The sequence below is a fragment of the Notechis scutatus genome, chromosome 8, assembly GCF_049901735.1.
Source record: "Notechis scutatus isolate UNSWTSFEM ecotype Mainland chromosome 8, rNotScu1.2, whole genome shotgun sequence".
In the NCBI taxonomy this organism is placed as follows: Eukaryota; Metazoa; Chordata; class Lepidosauria; order Squamata; family Elapidae; genus Notechis; species Notechis scutatus.
Window position 1 is genome coordinate 10937344 of NC_142016.1, and position 22951 is coordinate 10960294.

At 43.4% G+C, this 22951-nt stretch overlaps 1 protein-coding gene across 1 annotated transcript; it reads right to left on the reverse strand.

The window, feature by feature from the left end:
* Positions 1-316: 316 nt before the first annotated feature.
* On the reverse strand, positions 317-22021 carry TRIM63 (tripartite motif containing 63). Its single transcript, XM_026676033.2, has 9 exons — positions 21683-22021; positions 18146-18315; positions 14669-14837; positions 11157-11252; positions 7193-7426; positions 6446-6468; positions 4561-4685; positions 3153-3221; positions 317-890 (listed from the first exon to the last, which is right to left on the reverse strand). Exons 1-9 carry the CDS (start codon positions 21839-21841, stop codon positions 880-882), a joined length of 1056 nt encoding a protein of 351 aa, XP_026531818.1. The 5' UTR covers positions 21842-22021; the 3' UTR covers positions 317-879.
* Between the last annotated feature and the right edge of the window lie 930 nt (positions 22022-22951).

The window sequence follows — 22951 nt, forward strand, 5'->3', positions numbered from 1 at the left end:
TTTGGTGGTTTTTTTTTAAACCAGAAGTTGGAAAAAATGTTTGGCAGCTACCTTTGACCCCACATCTGGAGTATCTCACATTCTTCTACAGTGATCAGAAGTATACTGCACTGAAACATGGAGGGTCTATTTTAGCCAGCAATCGCGGGTGTGTGTGTGTGTGTGGAGGTGGGGAAATAGCTATTAATTATATTCCCTTCCCCTATTTACACGTAATTCTTTGAGAGACCGGCTTATAATAGAGCCATCACCATTTTTTGTGGCAACAAGTTTTACAGATTGTTTGCCTACTGTTACAAAACATTTGGCCTCCAGATAAAATGGGAATTTATTTTATTATGTAACTATGTACAACAAAGAAGAAAAATCAACAAACGTCATTTACATTTGCTTCTAGGGGCAGACAGTATTTTTCATAGATTAAAAAGCAGAGCAAAATTGATTTTTGCTTGATCAACTCCTGTCTGCTCATGGAAACATTTTAACTTAATTCCCACGAATCCACTGCCTTCAGTTGGTGGAAGGATGTGCTCTGATGTGGAGCTAACAACACAATCTTATATTTTCTTTATCTCCCCCCCACCTCAAAAAATCAAGTGTCCTGAACAATTATGTACAAAAAAAAAAAATCGCATGTATGAAAAGTTCCATGTTGCACCCATGTATAAAGTGTCTCTGTGCTTTTTTTTGCCTTCCTGCATTGCCACAAATTCTACATCCCAAATGATCCTTCATCAGCTGGGCTTTGGCCTGTTAACTTGGTGGGCATCCAGTTTGCATTCCCCCCCATCCCTCCTCTTCCTTCTCCCTGTCCAAATCCTATGGAGCCAGTTATTCTGCTTGCTTTCTCCTTGGAATTTCATGGGTTTTTTTTCCTGGTTACTGTGCACCTGCAAGAAAACAGGAGGGAAATGCATGAATGAAAGCGTCTGAAGACAAAAGCATTACAGATTTTGGCTGTGGCCAAACTTTCTCAGGGTTAGGAAGAAGCAGGCAAGAGCCAAAACCTTCTTCTGGGGGGAAAAACAACAACAACAACTTGCCAGGAAAATGGATACAATTGAATGGAAAAAGAAATAAATGCAGGCAATCCTCGATCTATGAGCACAGTGGGGAAGAAGAATTTCCATTGCTGAGAAAGGCAGATGTTTAGATTACAGATTAACAGGATTGGAAGGGACCTTGTAGGTCATCTAGTCCAGTGGTCGCCAGTGGTTGTCCAGTGGTCCACCAGAAAATTTCGGTGGTCCTCAGAGAAATGCCACCCTCCAAAGCAATTAATCCAGGCTGCGCGGGAACACAAGGCTGCTCCGCCCAAATGGCCCGTGGGAACACAAGGCTTGCATTGCTTGCATTCCAAACAACACAAGGTAGTGAGTGGAGGGGGAAAAGGGTGGAGGGGGGGACTTGCCCCACTCACCCCATGTGCCTGGACTGGCCACCGGGCTGCTTCTTTCCGCTTCTTTCTTCTTCTGCTTTTGGCTGCACACAAGGAAAGCAGCAAAAGTCTTTCTTTCTCTCCCCCAAACACCACCAGAAATGAGTCTTTGGGACCCTATAAGGCAGGGGTCCCCAACCACCGGGCCGCAGACCGGCACCGGTCCGTGGAACAAGTCCTACCGGGCCGCTGGTTTGCTGGGCGCCGCCATCTTTTTGATGAAAAAGTGCTTCCGGTGAGCTTTTCCGGTAGAAAGCCATTTCTACCGGAAAGTCACGAGCCGGCCATCTTTTTGATGAAAAGTGCTTCCAGTGAGGTCACCGGAAGCACTTTTCATCAAAAAAGATGGCGGCGCCAGCTAATGCCGGTACCGGGCCGCGCCATAAAAAGGTTGGGGATACCGGGCCGCGGCATAAGAAAGGTTGGGGATCACTGCTATAAGGCATCCTGCTCCAAGAGGCTGCGCCGACTCATTTCTGGTGGAGTTTGGGGGAGAGAAAGGAAGAATTCTGCTGCTTCTGCTGCTTTCCTTGCACAAAGCCAAAAGTCAGTCTCTCTCTCTCTCTCTCTCTCTCTCCCCCTGAGAACGGAGATGGAGATGGTATAATGCAATCCCAAATAAAGAAGATCGATCGGTAGGAAAACAGCGTAGGGAATTTTCCTGCAGACTTTTTTTGGGGATTTTCCCAAGGTCTCTGGTCCATGGGATTTAAAATTATGAGTTTGGTGGTCCCTGAGGTCTAAAAGGTTGGGTGACCCCTGATCTAGTCCAACCCCCTGCCCAAGCAGGAGAACCTACACCAGGGGTGTCAAAGTCAAGGCCCGTGGGCTAGATCCGACTTGTGGGGTGTTTAGATCTGGCTCATCCTAGAAACAGCGAAGGATCAGCCCACGGTACCTCTGCCAGCGAAAACGGAGCTCGGGAGGGCTGCATGGGTTTCAAGAGGCCATTGCAGCCAGAAATGGAGCTCGGGAGCCCGTTTTCACTGACAAGAGTGCTCGGCCCCCCCACAGGCGCCCCCAGCACGAGTGATATCGAGCTGGCCACGCCCACCCTGACCACACTCCCTGCCCCTCCCCCGATGCAGCCCTCAGTGAAATCGAGTTTGACACCTCTGCCCTACACCATTCCTGACAGATGGCAGTCCAGCGTCTTCTTGGAAGCCTCCAGGGATGAAGCTCCCACAGCTTCTGAAGGCAAGAAGTTCCATGGGTTGATTCTTCTCACTGTCAGGAAATTCCTTCTTATTTCCAGGTTGAACCACTCCTTGATCCGTTTCCATCCATTATTCCTTATCTGGCCCACAGGTGCCTTGGAAAATCGTTTGACCCCCTTCCTCTCTGTGGCAGCCCCTCAAATATTGGAAGACTGCTACCATGTTGATAAGGTCACTGTTAAGTTAGGCCCAATTTTATTACTTTTCTTGCTACGGTTGTTAAGCAAATCACTGCAGTTGTTAAGTGAATCAGACTGGCGTTAAGCAAATGCCACTTCCCCCATTGACTTTGCCCGTCAGAAGCTGGCTAGGAAAGTTGCAAATGCGTGAAACCCCCGCAAGGATGCTGTAAATGCAACCTGTTGTAAATACATGATTCAAGTTTGAACGGTTGTAACTTGAGGACTATGTGCAATGGTGCATTTGGTGCTCATCTCAAAAAAAAAAAAAAAAAGATTGTATCTTTCTGGAAGATCTATTTCCCATTTGTTTCTTACCATCTATTTGCCCAACTGGCTGTTCCTCTTCTGTTTCATCTTCCTCATTCAGTTCTTCATCATCTTCATCTTTGGAAAAACAAGAAGGGGGGAAGGAAATAATTTAGATCCACTTTCCAGAACATCTCATGTTATAGAGCTGTCTCTGAAGTATCTGAGATGCTTATGCAGTCCTTGGGAATCTTTCCTTCTAACTCAGCTGGTGTCTATTAACTTTGTACCTCTTGCCACTCAAAAGGTGTGTAAAGTTTGCTTGTGCACTAGAATATTAGAAAGTGCCACTTTCATCATGGGAATCAGCAGACATCAGCCCTAAGGCAAGTACAGAAGGAAGTTAAACTGGGGACCAGCAAGGAATCCAAAATCCCCCACTATGAAACAGTGATGAATGTTCTCATAGTATTTACTATTTGCTGAACATTTTTCTGGATTTGGCACTCTTCCCCATAATCATCTAATGTCAGTCTTTGATGAAATATATTTGACACCTAGGTATTATTTGAGTGTTGATATGCAAAATTAATAACCTGGTGCATAATGCTATTTGCGGCAGTGATTTCATCATCATCATCATCATTCCTTTTATGACCCATTAATAGCAATATTATGAAGCCTCGGTGGCGCAGTGGTTAGAGTGCAGTACTGCAAGCTATTCCTACTGCAATTTGGCAGATCGAATCCCACCACTTTGAGAGGGCTGTAAAGCACTATAAAGCGGTATATAAGTCTAAGTGCTATTGCTAATAGACTTATATACCACTTCACAGTGCTTTACAGCCCTCTCTAAGCCGTTTACAGAGTCAACCTATTGCCCCAAACAATCTGGGTCCTCATTTTACCCACCTTGGAAGGATGGAAGGCTGAGTCACCCGTGAGCCTGGTGAGATTTGAATTGCTGAATTGCAGGCAGCCGGCAGTCAGCAGAAGTAGCCTGCAGTACTGCATTCTAACCACTGCGCCACCCTTGCTTCAGCGTGGGATTAGGGCAACTGAGTGGAGCTGAGCATTTACTGGCCGGATGCCCTTCCTGACACCTATACAGAGTTTGCAGCAGATATTTTCTCTTTGCACCCTGATAGAGAAACATCTGTCGCTGCCTAGGATTGAACTCTCAGCCTTCCAAGTGGGAGGTGAGTGTTTTCACCTCCAGGCCTCCGTGCTGCTCAATTTCCTTATTGATTATTACACCTTATATTTTCCTTGGTCTGAACAACATAATGCTTAAGAACTTCCTTTGCCACCTGGGCTGTCTTCAATTGACTGTCTTCAATTTCTCCATCAAGAGGAATGTATTTGATAAATCAGAAGATTTAGAAAAGCCATATTGAATTCAGAGACATTAGCAATATACACTTCAGGTTATACTGTACTTCTTACATCCTGAATGGGCATGTCTGGATGATCATACCTGCCTCGAAGTCAATGCTTCTCAAGGCTTCCGTGATACTTTCCAAATCTACAGTGAAGTAGTCCATGTTTTCAAAGCCTGTCTCCACCTTCTCCAACTGGCCACCTTTTGATGCATCCAGGATTCTGGAAAGCAGATGAGACAGGATGTTGTTGCCTTTTATCCTGCCATTAGGCAATCCGCTGTAGGTTTTGGGCTGTCATTCAAACAAATTGTGTGGTACCCCTTTTTAGGAAGAGATTGGATAACCATTTGTCTGAAATGATATAGGGCAGTGATGGCTAACCCCTTTGGGCTCCTGTGCCAAAAATTGCGTGCACGCGCCCCTCCCCCCTCCCTGCACTGCACCTCCCAACTGATTTTCGGGCTGTTCGAGGCCTTTTTCGGCCTACCAGAGGCTTGATGGATGCTTCTGCAGGCTTTGAAGGCCGAAAAATGGACCTGTTTCATCACTTCCGGTATTTCCGGGAATACGGGAAGTGATGAAACAGGCCTATTTTTCGGCCTGCAAAGCCTGCAGAGGCATCCCTCAAGCCTCTGGCTGGCTGAAAAAGGTCCGAAAATCAGCTGGGAGGCGTGCGCATGTGCAGTGAGGTAAGTTGGCCTGGGGCTCATGTTCCTGCACAAATGGCTCTGCGTGCCATAGGTTTGCCATCACAGATATAGGGTTTCCTGCCTAAGCAGGGGGCTGGACTAGAAGACCTCCAAGGTCACCTCAAATTCTGTTATTCTATTCTAGGTCTTTCCACCATTATGGGAACCAACTCCAAGATTTTGGAAGGATGGCTGGCAATATTTTAGATACATAAAATAACCAAAAGACATGGAATGGAAGGGAGGCTGATCGAATACCCTTTCTCCTTTTTATACATACAGGTAGTCCTCAACTTACAATCACATTTGAACCCAAAATATGTTGTTAAGTGAGACATTTGTTAAGTGAGTTTTGCCCCATTTTAGGACTTTTCTAGCCCCAGTTGTTAAGTGAATCATTGCAGCTGTTAAGTTAGTAAGACGGTTGTTAAGTGAATCTGGCTTCCCCATTCACTTTGCTGATCAGAAGATCACAAAAGCTGTTCACATGCAACCGTCATAAATATGATGTATTTTGTATAATTCTCTGTGCATCTGTATTTATATTCAACGTGTCCATAAACATCTTGTACAGTTGTATACGTTCATATATGTGCAGTCACACTTTTCCTTGTGTGCTCAGGTACATACATTTTGTTGTGTTTTCCATTGGCATATTCATAGATGCCTTGCATATTTGCATACATATATTTATATTTTACTGTTGTCTTGCACTTTGGTTGGATGCTAACTGCATTTCGTTGCCTGTATCCATGGCAATGACAATAAAGTTGAATCTAATCTAATCTATGAGTCAGTTGCCAATCACCTGAATTTTGATCATGTGACCATGGGATGCTGCAACAGTCATGTGAAAAATGATAATCAGTCACTATTTTTCAGTGTCGCTATAACTTTGAACAGTCACTAAATGAACTCTTATAAGTTGAGGATTATCTGTAACTCTGTGTTAAACTTTCTTTGGATCTGCCCTCCATTTTCATTCTCCACAAAGCCCCACAGATAAATGTTCCATCATACATAAAATAGGTTTCAATTAGTTGACGGTATATTTTTCAGGACACGGAATGAACCCTGACCCCCAACTTTCCGTTAAAAGGAGTATTGCGACTAGACAATTAAGCTAACGAACTAGTCCATCTACTAGTCAGCTTTAACGTAATTTAAATGTCACAATGTTTTCTCAACCATACAGTGTCCTTCCTGCTTGGAAACTCTCTGAACTTATTTACTTAGGATTTACTGTTTGTTTACAAAAATGGCAGTTTAGAAATACATTTTCAGGACTTACGTTTTAATAAGTTGCTTGGCAGTCTGGAAGGAGAAACAGAAAGGTCAAAAAGTGAGTGAAAAACATTCAGTTTAAAATTGCTAAAATCAGTAAAATCATCTTGAGTCTCCTAGAAATGATTGCTTGGTTGATTGCCCTGATAAAATATTGAAGTATCAAGACTGACTTGAAGGCACACACAAAAAATATTGAAGTGTAATTGTACAATTTGTTTGTTTATTTATTTATTTATTTCTCCTGTGCCAAAAATTGTGCACACACACCAGCACCCAGAAGGCAATGCTTGTGCCCCCCATGCCTCCTGCGCATGCGCGCATTATCCACGCACACCCCGCCACCGCCTTACCTGCAGTGCGCCTCCCAGCTGATTTTCAGCCTCCCAGAGGCTTGAGGAAAGCCTTTGCAGGCCAAAAAATAGGCCCGTTTGGTCACTTCCGATATTTCAGGAAATACAGGAAGTGACAAAATGGGCCTATTTTTCGTCCTGCAAAGGCTTTCCTCAAGCCACTGGGAGGCCGAAAAAGGCCTCAAACAGGCTGAAAATCAGCTGTGAGGCGCACGCATGAGCAGTGAGGTAAGTTTGCCTGCAGCTCGCGTGCCGACACAAATGGCTCTGCGTGCCACAGGTTCTCCGTCATGGTCCTAGTCAGATCCCCAGTTCTGGCTATCTTGGTCTGGTAATTTGGGATTTGAAAATCTACACAGCTGTAGATGAAGGGATCTCAACTGTATAACATTTTTCCTCACCATAAGAAAAGCGGCTCCTCCTTCTTCCTCCATAGACTGAATGGCACTCTCAATCAGCTTGCTGGACTTCTCCAGTTGATCTTTATACTGTTGGATGAGGTTCTGCATGAACCCAGCCTTCTCCTCCTGCTCCTTGGAGATGCGCTGCAGAAGGTCCGTCCTCTTCTCCTCAAGGACAGCAATGAGAGCTTCAAACTTCTCACACAAGGACTGCTTCGCCAACCGACTGTTCTCCTGTCACAGAGAGGAGAATAGAAGGACAAGTTGAGTTGGTTCCTTCTGAACAAATCTCACACAAGAAGCCACCCTCTGGAACTCATTCAGACAGGTGCCAGTGCTTGATTGGTTAAGGAGAACATGGCATATCTTGATTTCCCAGCTGGTTCTAGTTGGCAAATATATCTGGGAGAAGACATTTGCAGAGGAGAGCATATCAATCTTCATAGATTGTTTTCTTCCCACTTTGGCACCCTTACCACCAATGTTTTCATTTTGTATCTGGGTGCCTAAAAGTCAGCCCTGACTTGTGGCAATTGCTTACACCAAGGGTCTTCAAACTTGACATGTTTAAGACTTGTGGACTTCAACTCCCAGAATCCCTGAGCTAACATGACTGGAGGAGGAATTCTGGGAGTTGAAGTCCACAAGTCTTAAAGCTGTCAAGTTTGGAGACCTCTGGCTTACACAAATTCATGCAGTTTTCTTGGCAAGATTTGGTCTACCCTTTTCCTTCTTCCTCATAGGACCAAAGCCAAAGTCACCAAAGTGGCTTTGTGTCTTAAAAGTGGGACCATCACACAATCTCCAAGCTTCTAGGCCAAGGGTGTCAAACTCAATTTCATTGAGGGCCACATCAGGGTTGTGTTTGACCTCGAGGGGCCAGGTGGGCGTGGCCAGGGTGGGCGTGGCCAACTCAACATCACTGGTGTCGGGGGCACCTGTGGTGGCCCGGGTGGGGCTGGGGGGGATCCATTGTCTCCAGCAGGGGAAGGTGAGACCAGGGAGAGCACCAAACCCTTCCTCCCCTCTTTCCTTCTTTTTCCTTCCTTGCTCTCTTTCCATCTTTCCTTCTTTTTCTTTGTCTTTCCTCTTTCTCTTTCTCCTTTCCTGTCCCTTTTGGGATGCTCAAATGCAAAAGGGGAAACATTTCTCCTTTTGTTTTGCTTTTAGTTTGTTTTCCTAGCTCTCTGCCAGCGAAAACAAAGACCAGGGTGCATGCAGTCCCCAGGCCCCATTTTCAGCATGGATGACCTGCTGAAGCCCTCTCCATTTTTGCTGGCAGAGGCACCATGGACCAGTCTGTTCCATATTAGCAGGCTTGAAACCCTGCATTCCTATTGGTCCAGAAAAGCTGGATCGTGATTGGATGGCTTGAACGTTCCTGATTGGCTCATACAGGGTTTGCCGCGATTGGCTGAAACCAAGCACGGCAAACTCAAAGAGTTGTCATTGGCTGCCTAGCCACGGCCAGCTCTATAAGAAGAGCTGCCACACGCTGGGTTTTTGTCTCAGAATCTATCTGTTTAATAAAGAGCTGTTGTTCACTACTCAAGCCTCGTCTATTCATGGGACCCACCAACCATACTTAACACAGTCCTTCACCATTTCCACGGCCGTCCTGCAGGCCAGAATTAAGCACCTCACGGGCCTGCGAGTCTTGAGTTTGACACCCCGTTCTAGGCCAATATCTAACTTACATTCATTTAGGCATCATGCAAAGTTACAATGGCACTGAAAAAAAAAGACTTACACTCACACTTACGAGTGTTGTGCCTTCCCCACAGTCACATGATCAGAATTTAGTTGCAGGAAGGTGATGGCCATTTGCAACCAGCTTCCACCAAACAAAATCAATGGTTGAAGCCACATTTGCTTAACGACTGCCTGAGTCACTTTACTGCAGTGATTTGCTTTAACGGCATGGCAAAATCAGGTGGGACATACCACCTCTTATAACAGAAAGTCTGTTCCCAATTGTGGTTGTAAGTGGAGGACTACCTATGCACCAATCTGCCTCTCGTGTGTAGATTGCAAACACCGCATTTCCCAACTCAGAATTACAGGTAGTCCTTCGACTTACAACCACAATTGAGCCCAAAGTTTCTGTCGCTAAGTGAAACAATTATTAAGTGAGTCTGCCCCATTTTATTGCCTTTCTTGCCACAGCTGTTACATGAATCACTGTCAAACTGTGGTTCAGTGACTCTGGCTTCCCCATTGACCTTCTTTGTCAGAAGGTTGCCATGACCCCGGGACACTGCAGTCATCGTAAATACCGTATGAGTCAGTTGCCAAGCACCTGAACTTTGATCCCCTGACCATGAGGATGCTACAACCGTCGCAAGTGTGAAAACTGGTCATAAGTCACGGTCAGCTTTGGAAGCCATATTAGCACCAGCAAATCCATTATTTTCTGGACTTCTGGAACGTTGACAGTCATTTTCTTCAGTGCTGTTGTAACTTTGAATGGTCACTAAATGAACTGTTGCAAGTTGAGGACTACCTGTATTAGGTTTATACCCTATAGAGAATCTCTGTAAGTTCATGGCACAGGAAAGACCAGACAAAGATCTTCTGGCTTGCAGTCAGTGCTCTGTCCCCAGTTTCCTCGTCGTACAACACGTGTTTGGTGCATCGGGCAAAAGAGCTCGCACCAAACACTTAATCAAATAAGTTAAAGCAGGGGTCCCCAACACCCGGCAGAGTGGTGGGATTCAAAAATTTTTACTACTGGTTCTGTGGGCGTGGCTTGGTGGGCGTGGTGTGGCTAGATGGGCATAGCTTGGTGGGCATGGTAGGGGAAGGTTACTGCAAAATCCCCATTTCCTCCCCACCCCACTAACCTGCTTTCCAGCTCCATTCTCCTGTGCAGGGCAACCAAAGAAGACCCAGCCAATCAGCTGGGACTTGGGAGGCGGAGAATAGATGGGGGCAGGGCCAGTCAGAGGTGGGATTTGCCAGTTCTCTGAACTACTCAAAATGTCCGCTACCGGTTCTCCTGAACTGGTCAGAACCTGCTGAATATCACCTCTGACCCAGTCTGTGGCCCGGTACTGGTCTGTGGCCTGTTGGGAACTGGGCCACGCAAGCAGTGGGCAAGAGCACAAAGCTTCTTTTGCACATGAGTGAAACCATCCCCTCTCCCCACCCTCCACGCCTTCCCCACCCCCCAGGGCTGCCGGTCCATGGAGCCAGAAAGGTTGGGGGCTGCTGAGTTAAAGGACAGGTAGATGCATCTCAGAGGTGGTATTCAGCAGGTTCTGATCAGTTCTGGAGAACCAGTAGCGGAAATTTTGAACAGTTCGGAGAACTGGCAAATATCACATCTGACTGGCCCCGCCCCCATCTATTCTCCCCACCAAGCCATGCCCACCAAGCCACACTACGCCCACCAAGCCACGCCCACAGAACCAGTAGTAAAAAAATTTGAATCCCACCACTGATGCATCTGCAATATTTTAAGCTTTGTCTATTTTAACTTTCCGCCATTTAGTGTGCTGTGCAAATTAGCCTCATTTCTAGTTAGAATAAGATTTAGAATTGTAATTAGAATGAGAAATCCCCACTGGATTAATTTTCTGATTCCTGATTTCTTAACTAGAATTAGAAATCAGAAAATTAGAAATCTGAATATGAATACAATCGTCGGGCTAAGCAAATTACGCAAGCACTGAGTTTGCATTGGGATTTTAAGTTACTAGGCAGACTCTCAGCTCTTTCGTCTAACTGAGGGATCCCCAAACTTCTGGGAGTTGAAGTCCACAAGTCTTAAAGTTGCCAAGTTTGGAGACGTCTGGTCTAAATAAACCCCTGCCCTGATTTGGAAGCAGGGAGAAGAAAGCCACTGGGTTCCCTTTCCATCTCTTCTCGGGCAGCACCTGTCTTGAGCCACCATCCCTGTGGGTTGGATTTCTCTTCCGCTGCTCAGATTTCTAAAGGCTCAGCCATTTGTCGTATTCCTCACCTCTGTCGTTTTGCACAAGTCCTCCAGCTGGCTGATGATTGTCTGCACCCTGTCATTCCCTGCTACCAACATGGAGATGCAGTTGGTTAGCTCAGTCTGCAAGAGAAAGTAATAAAAAATAGATTTTACTCTCTACGCCTCCTTTTCTGAATCAGTGGGTGTGCTGAGGTTCTTCTTGATCAATTGGGAGGAAGAGAAATGGAAAAGAAATATCACGGAGAAATGCTACGACTCAAGACTGCAATATAATTATTGTCAAGACTGGTTGTTCTCGTCTTTGCTCTCTTCTTTAATTATATTAGACTAGCTCGATACCCGTGTTTCGCTACAAAACTATGTAGTCGGGCTTAGTTTTTTGGGAGGAAAATAAGAGGGGGAAATTATGCCTCTGCCTACCAGCATCCATCAGTATTCATCTGGCTAGCGTCCTGTCAGTGTGTGAGAGAGTTGAGGGCTGTTTGGAAACTGAAACAGTATTTGCTGAGTGAGCAAGGAGACAGCAAGGAGCCTGGGCATGACTTAGCTCAACTGTTCTGTACTAAAGCTGCTTGCTGCTGTGAAACTAAAACTGAAACTGAAACTCCTCTCCTCTGCTTGTGTTTTGCATTTATTTGGAATAGATTTCTTTTCAGGTGGGGAGGGGGAGTAGAACTCCTTAGCATCAGAGCGTATTAATAATAATACACGAAATACTAACGCTCTGATGGTCATTTTGAAAAATCCTTTCTTAGTCAGCATCTAGAAGCCAAGAGGAACATATGTACCAAATTTCAAGTTTATAGGCTTTATGGTTCTGGAGATTTTGTGATGATGCGTGAGTGGTATTTCGCTTTTATATATATATAGATTACAGGGACTTTTTTTTTCCTTTTAATCTTTAAACATTTTGGGGTGGCTTTAAAAGATTGAGGAAAGTTTAATGGAGACCTGAACTCAGTTAACCGATTAAGCCCAGAGGCAAATTATAAATCTTTCTCCTGCAAATATTGGCATACTATTTTTTTAGTCCATGGCAAAAAATGTGTTTTTATGATGCTGACATCCATACACATTTGGATGCCAAAGCCAACAATCCTTTTGCACCAACTGGCTGAACACTGCCTCTGCCAGAGACTCTAAAATATTGTTTGAACCAGTTGTCTCACTGCCAACCTACTGTGCATATTTTGATCTAGATTGGTTTCACAAAGTGGTACACTGAAGTGCTAAATCTGTTTTTCCTTTTGCTCTTTTGGGGTGAGAGGCATGCGCTTTTATCACAAAGGCTGAATGACAGCTTGAAAGTTCCACGCACGGACCCACTTTCAAATGTTCTCCCAAATCACTGGGACAAGAGAAATGGGAGACAGAATTTTTTTAGAATTAAATTGCAGGATGACAGAGACTCCATATCTGCTTTTCTTGTTTTCCTAAACCTCTGCAGTGCCCCTGTGTGAAGGCACCAAGAATTCTAGATCAGGGTGTCCAACCTTGGCAACTTTAAGCCTGGAGGACTTCAACTCCCAGAATTCCCAGCCAGCAAAGCTGGCTGGGGAATTCTGGGAGTTGAAGTCCTCCAGGCTTAAAGTTGCCAAGGTTGGACACCCTGTTCTAGATCGCTGTAACCATAGTTGAGTCTGCAGAAAATGGAGTAGTGATGGATCGGTTTATTCTCTGGGAAAAGTGATGGATTAACTACTTGTTCTGACCCAGGCTTCCTAAACCGTAATTACGCACACACTTATTTTAAAAAGAAGATTTCCCAGCCACGCTGGGAATTGTTTTCATTCCCAGCTGGAATTAATCTTAAACAGTCCCCCGAGAAAAGTACACACCTTTCAGTTCTCTGTGAAGTGCTGCCAAAAACAGAAGTATCAAATGAACTAGAAAAGAAACCAACCGAAGTACAAAAAAAACCCAACCGAAGTACAAAGAGCTTCAAGAATGACTCTGAACTGATCGAACGACTTTGCTTCCTGCAAAGTTTTCATCATCTTGGCCAGACCTTTATACCTTATGGGAGGGGCAATCACCTCCCAGCCTTACTTCCGAGTTGTCCCTTTTGTTTCAGCTGCTCTCGCCTTCTAGCAGCTCTGCGCATACGCGCACTGGGAATAGGCTCCCCTGGGTCCTCTGCCTCACTGCTGCCAGACTCCGAAGGCAGCAGCCCACTCCCAGATGGTCCTGGCCCCATCTCTGCATCGGATGAAGGACCTTCGTCCAAGTCGTCTCCAGACTCCCTGACTCTTCGCATCCTCACTGTCTGATTCCGCTGCAATCTGAACCGGCTGCTGGCTAACCACAACACTACTGTATGGAGCCCATCAGAAGTTCAGAGAAAGACCACAGCTTGTCATGCAACTGCTTTCTGGGAGAAAGCTGCCATCTCTCAACTCTTGTAGCTCCAAATATATCCTGCTGATGATTGCTGGTCAACTGCAGTCGTCTATGTATCCATATCAACTGCATTAGGGTCAGATGCTATTCCTGAAAGACAGACTGTGACGTGTCCAGAGGTCTCTAATTCACCTCTTAGCCCAAATGGGAGATGCACCTTCTGGCCCAAGAATTCCTCTGCATACCACTGGATATGAACCCCTCTAAGATGAAGGAATGCAATCCTTTTTTTTTTTTTTTTTTGGTCTCTGGGCATACGGTCAAGTTGCAGGCATGAAGAAGGAGGATATTCACTCCCATACAGGCTGCTAAGCGGTATTCCAGGAAGTTTTGAGACTGTTCAGAATTAGGTCAGGAAGGTCTTTTTTGTTTGTGCATAATCAAAAAGATTACACCATGAAAAGGCTATGCATACATTGAGTAACACAGTTATTTACTTAAAAACAATTGCTATCATTTAAATATCCCAAGGATGCTTTTTTAAGAGGCAACAGGACTTTCCAGTTTTTCTTGGAACACGTTTTGCTTCTCATTCAAGAAGCTTCTTCGGCTCTGACTGGATGGTGGGAAAAGGGATTGGTGGGGACCGACTTTGCATTCAGGGAAGAAGGGGAATTGCATTCTTGGAAGCCTCATTCATGAGAATAAAATTTCCCCACCGTTCAGTCAGAATGGAAGAAGCTTCTTGGATGAGAAGTGAAACGTCTTCAGAGAAAAATCAGAAAGTCCAGTTGCCTCTTGAAAAAGCACCTTTGGGACAACTATGACCTGGAATGACTGAGAATCTCCATAGATGTCATAGATATCATTTGAATAGAAAACGGGGAGCCAATTTGTCACAGTGGTTAAGGCACCAGGTAGAAACCAGAAGGCTGTGAGTTCTAGTCCTGAAATTTGGGTGTCCTCAAAATCTTCAAAGTAGGCAGATAAAATGTCATGATAAAACATCATGCGTCTTTTGAACATGCATGCAAGACCAACAAAAGGATGGTGTTTACATTATGATGCTCTGCCTGCCATCTTGCAATGTTCAAGCCTCTCTGCCCCAACTCTGGCAGATGACCATGAATATTGGGTTGAACATTGGAGAGTTAAGCTATATTATGATTATGCCTACAGTGAAACTTGGCTCCTACCTTCTGTCCCTGAAAGACGCTTTGAAGAGGTGCCACTTCACAATCTTTGTGGGCTCCAAAGACTTTGCACATAGAGCAGGTAGGAACCTCACAGGTCAAGCAATAGATATTGATCTTTTCATCTTCGTGTTCCTTGCACATTGGGTGGTTTCCTTTCTTGAGAGGACGGCTGTGGAAGACAGGAAGGAAAGGAAAAGTCCAGAAAAGAACGTCTCCCTAGTTAATGTCACCTTGGATAGCAAGATGGGCAGGATATAAATTTAACAAATAAATAAATGTTTGACTAGAAGTGGGAAAACAGATTGAAAGTCATATTCGGCCCCAAAATAGGTAATATTGAGCAGTGGTGGGATTCAATTGTTTTTTACTACCAGTTCTGTGGGTGTGGCTTGGTGGGCGTGGCAGGGGAAGGATACTGTAAAATCTCCAGTCAGAGGTAGGATTTGCTACTCAAAATTTCCGCTACCGGTTCTCCAGAACTGGTCAGAACCTGCTGAATACCACCTCTGATATTGAAACAGTCACTGTATCTTTTTCATTTGACATCTCATGATGATTATATCCCACTATTTACAGCCACTGATCTGCAGGTTTGAAAATATTTTAAACTTGCTTTAGATGTTTCACTTTACATTATGTAAAAGTTTGGTGGTGCGGGAATTGCATGGCCCGTGGTTAATGTAAATATGGCAGAATATGGTAAAATAAAGAGTTCACATAAATAATCTTCCTCACATGGGTCGGTAAAACATGAAGACAGAGGATCAGATTGGCTGTATGGGTTATTCAAATGCCTAATTATGATGCCTTGAAACAATAGAGGCAATCTGACAAAATGCATGTGAGAAATTATTTTCAATAGAAGATAATATAAGGTTGAATATAATCTTAGTTGATCTCTGAACCTGATTGTTTGCTTGCAGAAGTTCCTTGCTTACTGGCTGAGGAATTCTGGGAGTTATTCCATCCATCTTAAGTTGCCAGAGTTGAGAAGCATTGCTATAGACTCAAAGCAAGTTGGCTGCAAATTCTGAGAGCTGAGGTCCACGCAGCTTGAAGTAAACATCAGCACTGATGATGTTACCTAGCTGGGTAATGAAATGTTTCCAGGCAAACAGCCAAGCTTAGAGAGCACCAAGGACTCCATAGAAGTGAGTTTTCTAGTAGAAAATCACTTCTATGGATTGTCTATTAAAGAGGGAGGGACTAAAGAGTCATTAGACTTGCTTGCTTCACGTTCCATCAATCTCTAGGAATCGGCGCCAGAAATATTCCTCACTAAGGGCAAGTATTTCCTAGCTCTTTCTTCTCATTTAATTTTTTCACTCATACGGTAAAAGTTTAATAGTGGATTTAGTAAATCAAGGTGAAAGTGTGGACTGGTTGCTGATCCTTTGCACAGCAGAGTGTAGATAGCCTTCTGTCTAATATTAACCTCCCTGTGAAGTTATGTTTAGATCTCCACTTCTGTCTAAGTGGAGCCATTTATTCTGAGAACAGGTTTCCTTTCTTTGGAGGAAGATTTATGATAGCAGCCCCCCCTCTCCCAAGTATCAGCATTATGGCACCTCTGCTCCTATATTCGGATCCCTTGGTAATCCACCCAAACTTCCTGACCCTTCATGGACATGGACTAGTCAGTCGGTTGGAGTTTCCTCTATAGGGTTTCTAAAAAAAACCAAACCCCATGATAATTGTGTTTGCTAACGTGACTTAAAGCAGCACTAATTCCTAGTTCTACACACGGTGGGTGTGAGTTTGAATATGTATGAATGAAGGAAAGAATGAATGAATGAAAATAACCTAGATCGGACCCAAAGTCCATGTAGCTGCTGTTCTGAAAAAAGTCAGAACTTTCAGCCTGGATTTTTCAATTGGATTAAGATGCCGCATTAAGATGGGTTTTATTTTATCTATCTATTGCTTTTTGCCCTTTCAGTCTATTGTCAATTTCTTGTTCATCCAATTAGTCTACTGCAGATTTCATCTTGGCATGAGTGAGGCAAGCCCCAAGGATGAATCCCAGTTACGATGGTCAGCTTTTTGGTTCTACAGAGTCCCACCTTCCTTCAGCTACGAAATCTGAGCTGCAGAAATTCCAAGGACCACCATATGACAAACAGGAGTCGGGAGTTATTCACATTCCTTTACTGCCATCTTTTGGTTGTCTGGATTGTTGTGGCCCAGACATGGTAGCTCATGCCTTCCTTTAATGCTCGGAAGGATGGAAGAAAGGAATAGATAGATAGATAGATAGATAGATAGATAGATAGATAGATAGATAGATAGATAGAAAGAAAGAAGAAAGAAAGAAAGAAAGAAAGAAAGAAAGAAAGAAAGAAAGAAAGAAAGAAAGAAAGAAAGAAAGAAGAAAGAAAGAAAGAAAGAAAGAAAGAATTCTTTATTGGCCAAGTGTGATTGGACACACAAGGAATTTGTCTTGATGCAAGAAAGAATGAAAGTTGACCACTAGCAGCAAGATGTCAGTTGCGAAAGTCCAAGTCCACAGGTGAAGGTTCAATTAAACTAATTGATTGCTATATATTCTATGCATATGAATCTTCTCAACAGCATCTGCTTACAGTTAGATAAGGGTCACGGGCATTCAAGGAGGGTTGGACTTATTTTGCTTGTGACTACATAAGGATTCTAGGCAGATCCTTCTTTTCATCCCACCCTCAGATTCTGCCACTCCTTCTCCCATTCAAGGTGGATGGACTCAATTACAGGTAGTTCTTGACTTATGGCCACAATTGGGACCAGAATTGCTATTGTTTAAGAGAGTCAAACCCAATTTTACAACATTTGGAGCCTCTCTGGCGCAGTGGTTAGAGTGCAGTAGTGCAAGCTACTTCTGCAGCCAGCTGCCTACAATTTGGCAGTTCAAATCTCACCAGGCTCAAGGTTGACTCAGCCTTCCATCCTTCCGAAGTCGGTAAAATGAGGACCCAAATTGTTGGGGGCAATATGCTGACTCTGTAAACTACTTAGAGAGGGCTGTAAAGCACTGTGAAGCAGTATATAAGTTTAAAGGCTATTGCTATTTTTGCCCTGGTTGCTAAGTAAACCATTGCAATTGTTAAGTGAATCACATGGTCATTAAGTGAATCCAGTTTCCCCCCTCCCCCCTCAGTCATTAGTGTGTAAGTCATTTTTTTTTCAGTGCTGTTGAATGATTGTAAATCAAGGACCACTATATAAAACTGAAGAATATACGTGGTTGGTAAAAAGTCACAATAACTTGATGGTGCTTTGTCATTCATCCACCTTTCTCTAGTTCAGGGGTCCCCAAACTTGGCAACTTTAAGACTTGTAGACTTCAAAGTCTTAAAGTTGCCAAGTTTGGAGACCTCTGCTTCTGTTGATGCTCTCTGTCTGGAAATGATTGTTAAGACATTATTGGAAGATATTAAGACATGATGGCTTTTAAGGGATAATTCCTTTTCCAAGCTGTAACAAAGTGGAATTCATACCAACCTTGAATATTCCTGTTTATAGATATCAATGATATTCTCTACCAGCAAATTCCTCTGGAGACCATAGACTCCGTGGCGGTCCAGGATGACTTCATGTCGGCAAGAGGGACAACGGAACCTTCCTCCTGATATGGTGGTTCCTCGGCTTGTTTGCCAGTATGGATTTGCAGCCTAGAAATGCCATCAACCATGTTAATCCAGACGTCAGGGATTTCCCCCAGATTAAACAAGCTACACATTTTCCCCCCAAATCTTGCACCATCCAGAAAGTACTTCAGCTCCTATCAATCCTATTCATTTCAAACTCAGCACATCAGGAAGGAGCCAGGTGTGAAAAGCTTCAAAAATTCAAAATAATCTGATTTCTTCCCTTCCTCCTCTCCCCTTTAAAAATATTCCTTTTGATAAAACGAATCATCTCCCATCATGCTTTGCTCATAAAACAGACAGTGTCACTGGAACACAGTGCCACTGCCAACTAATGAGGTAACTGCTTCAATTGGAATCTATTTTGGGCCCAAATTGCAGTGATACTATTTCTCAGAGCTGGACATTGGCCGGGATAATTCAATTTCAATTTGCTAAATTATTTAATCTAATCTGGTTTCATTACTTTTTGCACCAATTTTTATGTGAAACATTATGCACCTGAATTTTAAAAAAATGCATAACTAAATAAGTATTCAAAAAAACTTATTAGTGTTTGTAGCTAGATAGACTTTATTTCTTATTTCTTTAACTAAAACGTAAGAATAAGGTTTGCTGGTCCACCTCAGTTCTTGAAGGACTCAAGTTCATCAATGAATGCTCATGAAGTCACCCAAGAAAATGTGGTTATCCTGAATTATTGATTTTCTTGTACATCTTTCCTAGAACTTTAATTAGATGTTAGACATGGAAGAATCATGTCCATTGTCTTTATGGATTACATGAAGAATAATATGAATTGCCAAAATAAGGCAAACTGTTCATAAGAACATAAGCAATGGCCCATTTAGTCCAGCAGTCGGTTCTCCGAGGACAACCCAACCAACTGCACAAGGAAGTCTTCCAGTTGATGGCCTTCAGAAGCAGTCCCACTTCTACCATAGGAAGACTAATAACTGCTGAGCCCCATGATTTTCATCAACTGGTCCAACCCTTTCTTGAAGCTAGCCAAAATTCATGTACTAGTATATTCTTGTAAAAGAAAATATGAAAAAAACTACTATATTTTGAAGAGGATCTATCGCAAAACAATGTTTAGTAGGCATGCTTGGTGAGCATGGGATATTGACTGGTTTATTGGGAAACAGGATATTAATCCAGAAAAATGGAAAATAAAATAGATGAAGGGATGTATGACTGTCTAGGCTCTAGAATATATCCTTCCTCGTTGCAGAACTCATAGTCCTGGACCTGGATATACTAATTATAGGATCAATCCATTTTCCCCTAGATGCTTTTACTATGTTCTATGGCAGTGGGTTTCTTATGTTATATGAAGAAATAATTGGAGGGACAGGACATTGGAACCAGTGGAAATCAACTGGCTGAAAGAAGATGTTTCACCTGGGTCCATTGTCCACCTAATCTTATGCAGATTCAGTAATGCTAGGCAACCTTCTGTAGCAAGGGATTGCTTGTTGTTGAATGCAATTGAACATAGAATTCACATTGGTATTGTCAAGGGTTTGCTCGTGGTTTTGAGGATATAATTATAATACAGAGAAATATTGTATCAGTTTCTAAAGCTGATGTATATCAGAGTTTTTTCAGATCAACCAAGGGTCGAGCAGATCCATTGGCTGTGTCAGGAATTGATCAACACACTTGTCATCTGAGCCTTACAACATAGGTTGAGAGAGAGTGACTGGCCCAAGGTGACCCAGCTGGCTTTCATGCCTAAGGAGGAACTAGAACTCACTGACACCTAGTCTCTAATCTGGTACCTTAACTACTAGACCAAACTTGACACTCAAAGAGGGAATTATATGACCTGGTCCATTTTTACGTTGAGATTGGCAGTTATCAGATTCCTTTGAACCCATGTTATAAATCAACCTCATTGGCACCAGCATAAGCCTCCTTAAATGTAATGGGAAATCGTTTCCAAGAATTTCCAATCAGCACGCTTCATGATGATTTAAGATTCTGGGACTGAAGTCGCAACACACCTGGAGGCCCTTAACTTGTAAATACTGGCAAAAATGTATTCAGTAAGTAAACCATCATTAGGATTGTCGACATGATTGCCAACATCCAATGACGGATATGGCACAAGAAGAAGAATCATTAAATAAAAAATAATTCTTCCTCTTAAAGATATTCATTCCACATTTTAAAAAAAAAAAAAAACATGCATTTATCCCATGTCTTGATACACCCTTTTTAATATAAAATGGAAATGATAAATATGTAAGAAGTCATTGAGTGAGAAGGCAATAATAAAGGCACTTTCTGCAGTCAAGTGCCCTACAGATGTGTTGTGAATGCAGCTCCTGTTGACTGTACCAACACATCTGAGAATCTCCAGGATGAGAGAACACTTAAAAACAACCCATTGTTTCACCAGGCGGTTATCTCTCTCCTCTCCCTCTTTGCCTTCAAGCCAATGAGATCTTTGGGAAACTATATTCAGATTCTCCTCAGCTTCTTGGCTTTGTCTCTTGCCCTTCCATTTTGTGTTGCCTTGGAGCTCTGACAATAACAATCAACAAATCAGGAAGCCAATGTCAGAAGTAGAACAGGCTCCCAGAGGGCCAGAGCTGAGCTCTTATCAGCTACTACTTAGCCAAAGCCTTTTGAAGATGTGAACATTATCTGAGGAATGATTCCAAGTTGGTCTTCAAGACTTGAAAGTGGAGATAGAACTGAATTTTAGTGGATAATGCATGCAGTCTCTAAGGCTCCAGAGCCTTAAAAAAGCACCAGTGAGAAAATATTTCACAGCTAGGACAATGTCATTGCATTTAACATAACCACAAATGCAACTTCGCTATATTTATATCCTTGCTATTTTCTTATTAATAGTTGCACAGCAATGGCTAATGAATCTTTCAAACGTAGCAGAGATTGTTACACATTCACTGTCTGCCATTTTATCTTTTCTCAGATGACTGAAATGCATTTCCCTGGATTCTCTATTTTAAAATCTGGTCCATGTCCAATTTAAAACAAAAGATTCCTAAATAGGGAGAGTTTTTTCTAACCTTGAAGCTGCCCTAGATCAGGGTTCTCCAACCTTGGCAACTTTAAGACTTATGGACTTCAACCCTAACCCTAACCCAGCAAAGCTGGCTGAGGAACTCTGGAAGTTGAAGTCCACAAGTCTTAAAGTTGCCAAGGTTGGAGACTCCTGCCCTAGATGACTGAGAGCTAAGCAAGCACATAGTCTACTTGTTATATTTGTATTTCAATTGCAAGATTCATTGTATGAATTCTATTCTGTTCTGTTCTGTTCCTTTTCCATCCACAGATAGTCAACTGAATCTCAAAGTCTTCCTGTATAGCTACTGAGTAAACATGCACAAAATTGGCTGAATGGAGGCATACTGACCTGAAAAACATCATTAGCACATTTCCTACAGAGGTTATGCTGGCAAGGTAGGATCACCACCGGCTTGGAGAACATCTCTAGGCAAATAGGGCAGATCAGCTGTTTTTCCAGATTCTCCATAGGATTATTGTCCTGGAAGATGCTCGACTGATAATCCATTGTCCAGTTCAGCACTTATATCCTTCGATTCTGGAATCGCTCAGCTTAGGGTTCTCTTCGGAGAGACAAGCTCAAGTTTTAGAACTGAGCCTTGCTGGGTTGACTTTCAAACTAAGTCACTGGGTTTTCTGTCGTTTGCTTGCCTCCTATCTATTTATAATTTATCTGAGAGTCACATGTGTTTGGCTGGCAGAGTAATTTGAGAAGAGGGTCGTGTTTCCGAGAGACTGACACACTGTCACATGGAAGGAGGGATGTGCAGTTGTCTCCCTGGTGGGACTCCTGTAAACAAGGCCAAGGGACGATATGTTCGAAAGCAGGGAAGCAGACTTCCAGGGATGTTGTATTATTTATCTCTTTTGCCTCCCCTGTGTGTTTTCCAACAAAGAAATTAGAGCTGTGTTTGTGTAAACTGGTCACCCTTTCCTGGGAACTAAACAAACAACAACACAAGCTTGTCTGCTCTTTAAACTAGGGGTTAAACTCAAACCATTCAACAATTTTATCGGCTATTGCCAGGCCTAGTTCCAAGGAATGACTTAACATAGCCATGTTGCTCAACATCTCTAGTTGCACCCATCTAGTTTTTCTTTTTGCAAGGTAGAATAGACAGGAAACATGGCTGGATCAGCTAATTCTATTTTATTTATTTTATTGTAAGGATACACTACACTAACAGAAATTTGCAAGTCTATATACAAGTCCTCGGCTTACAGCTGTTTGTTTATTGATCGTTTGAAGTTACAACAACGCTGAAAAAAGTGACTTATGACTGTTTTTCATACTTACATCAGTGGTGGGATTCAAAAACTTTTATCACCGGTTCGGTGGGCGTGCTTTGCGTGCGTGCACACACTTTGCGTGAGTCCGTGCGCCAAACATGCATTTTGCACAGGCACAGAAGCCTTCCAACTCACCTCCTGCAAGCCTGCACTCTCCCGGCCATTTCAGCAGCTGCCATGCAGCACTCTTCTGTGCCACGCAAAGCAGCTGCACTTCAAACACAGAAGATAACGGTGAGTACGGGAGCCTGGGCAGAGCGGTGGAGAGAACCGGTTCGGTCTCTGCTGCTCATCGCCGCTACCGGTTTGGCAGAACTGGGCCAAACCG

What these genes read in the sequence shown, in the direction of transcription:
- TRIM63 (XM_026676033.2), bottom strand. Translation starts at nt 21,841, where the DNA reads ATGGATTATCAGTCGAGCATCTTCCAGGACAATAATCCTATGGAGAAT. An exon ending in TATAAACAGGAATATTCAAG is followed by an intron (nt 14,838 to 18,145) that starts GTTGGTATGAAT and finishes TGTCTTCCACAG; the next exon opens with CCGTCCTCTCAAGAAAGGAA. An exon ending in GAGGAGCCGCTTTTCTTATG is followed by an intron (nt 6,469 to 7,192) that starts GTGAGGAAAAAT and finishes TTCTCCTTCCAG; the next exon opens with ACTGCCAAGCAACTTATTAA.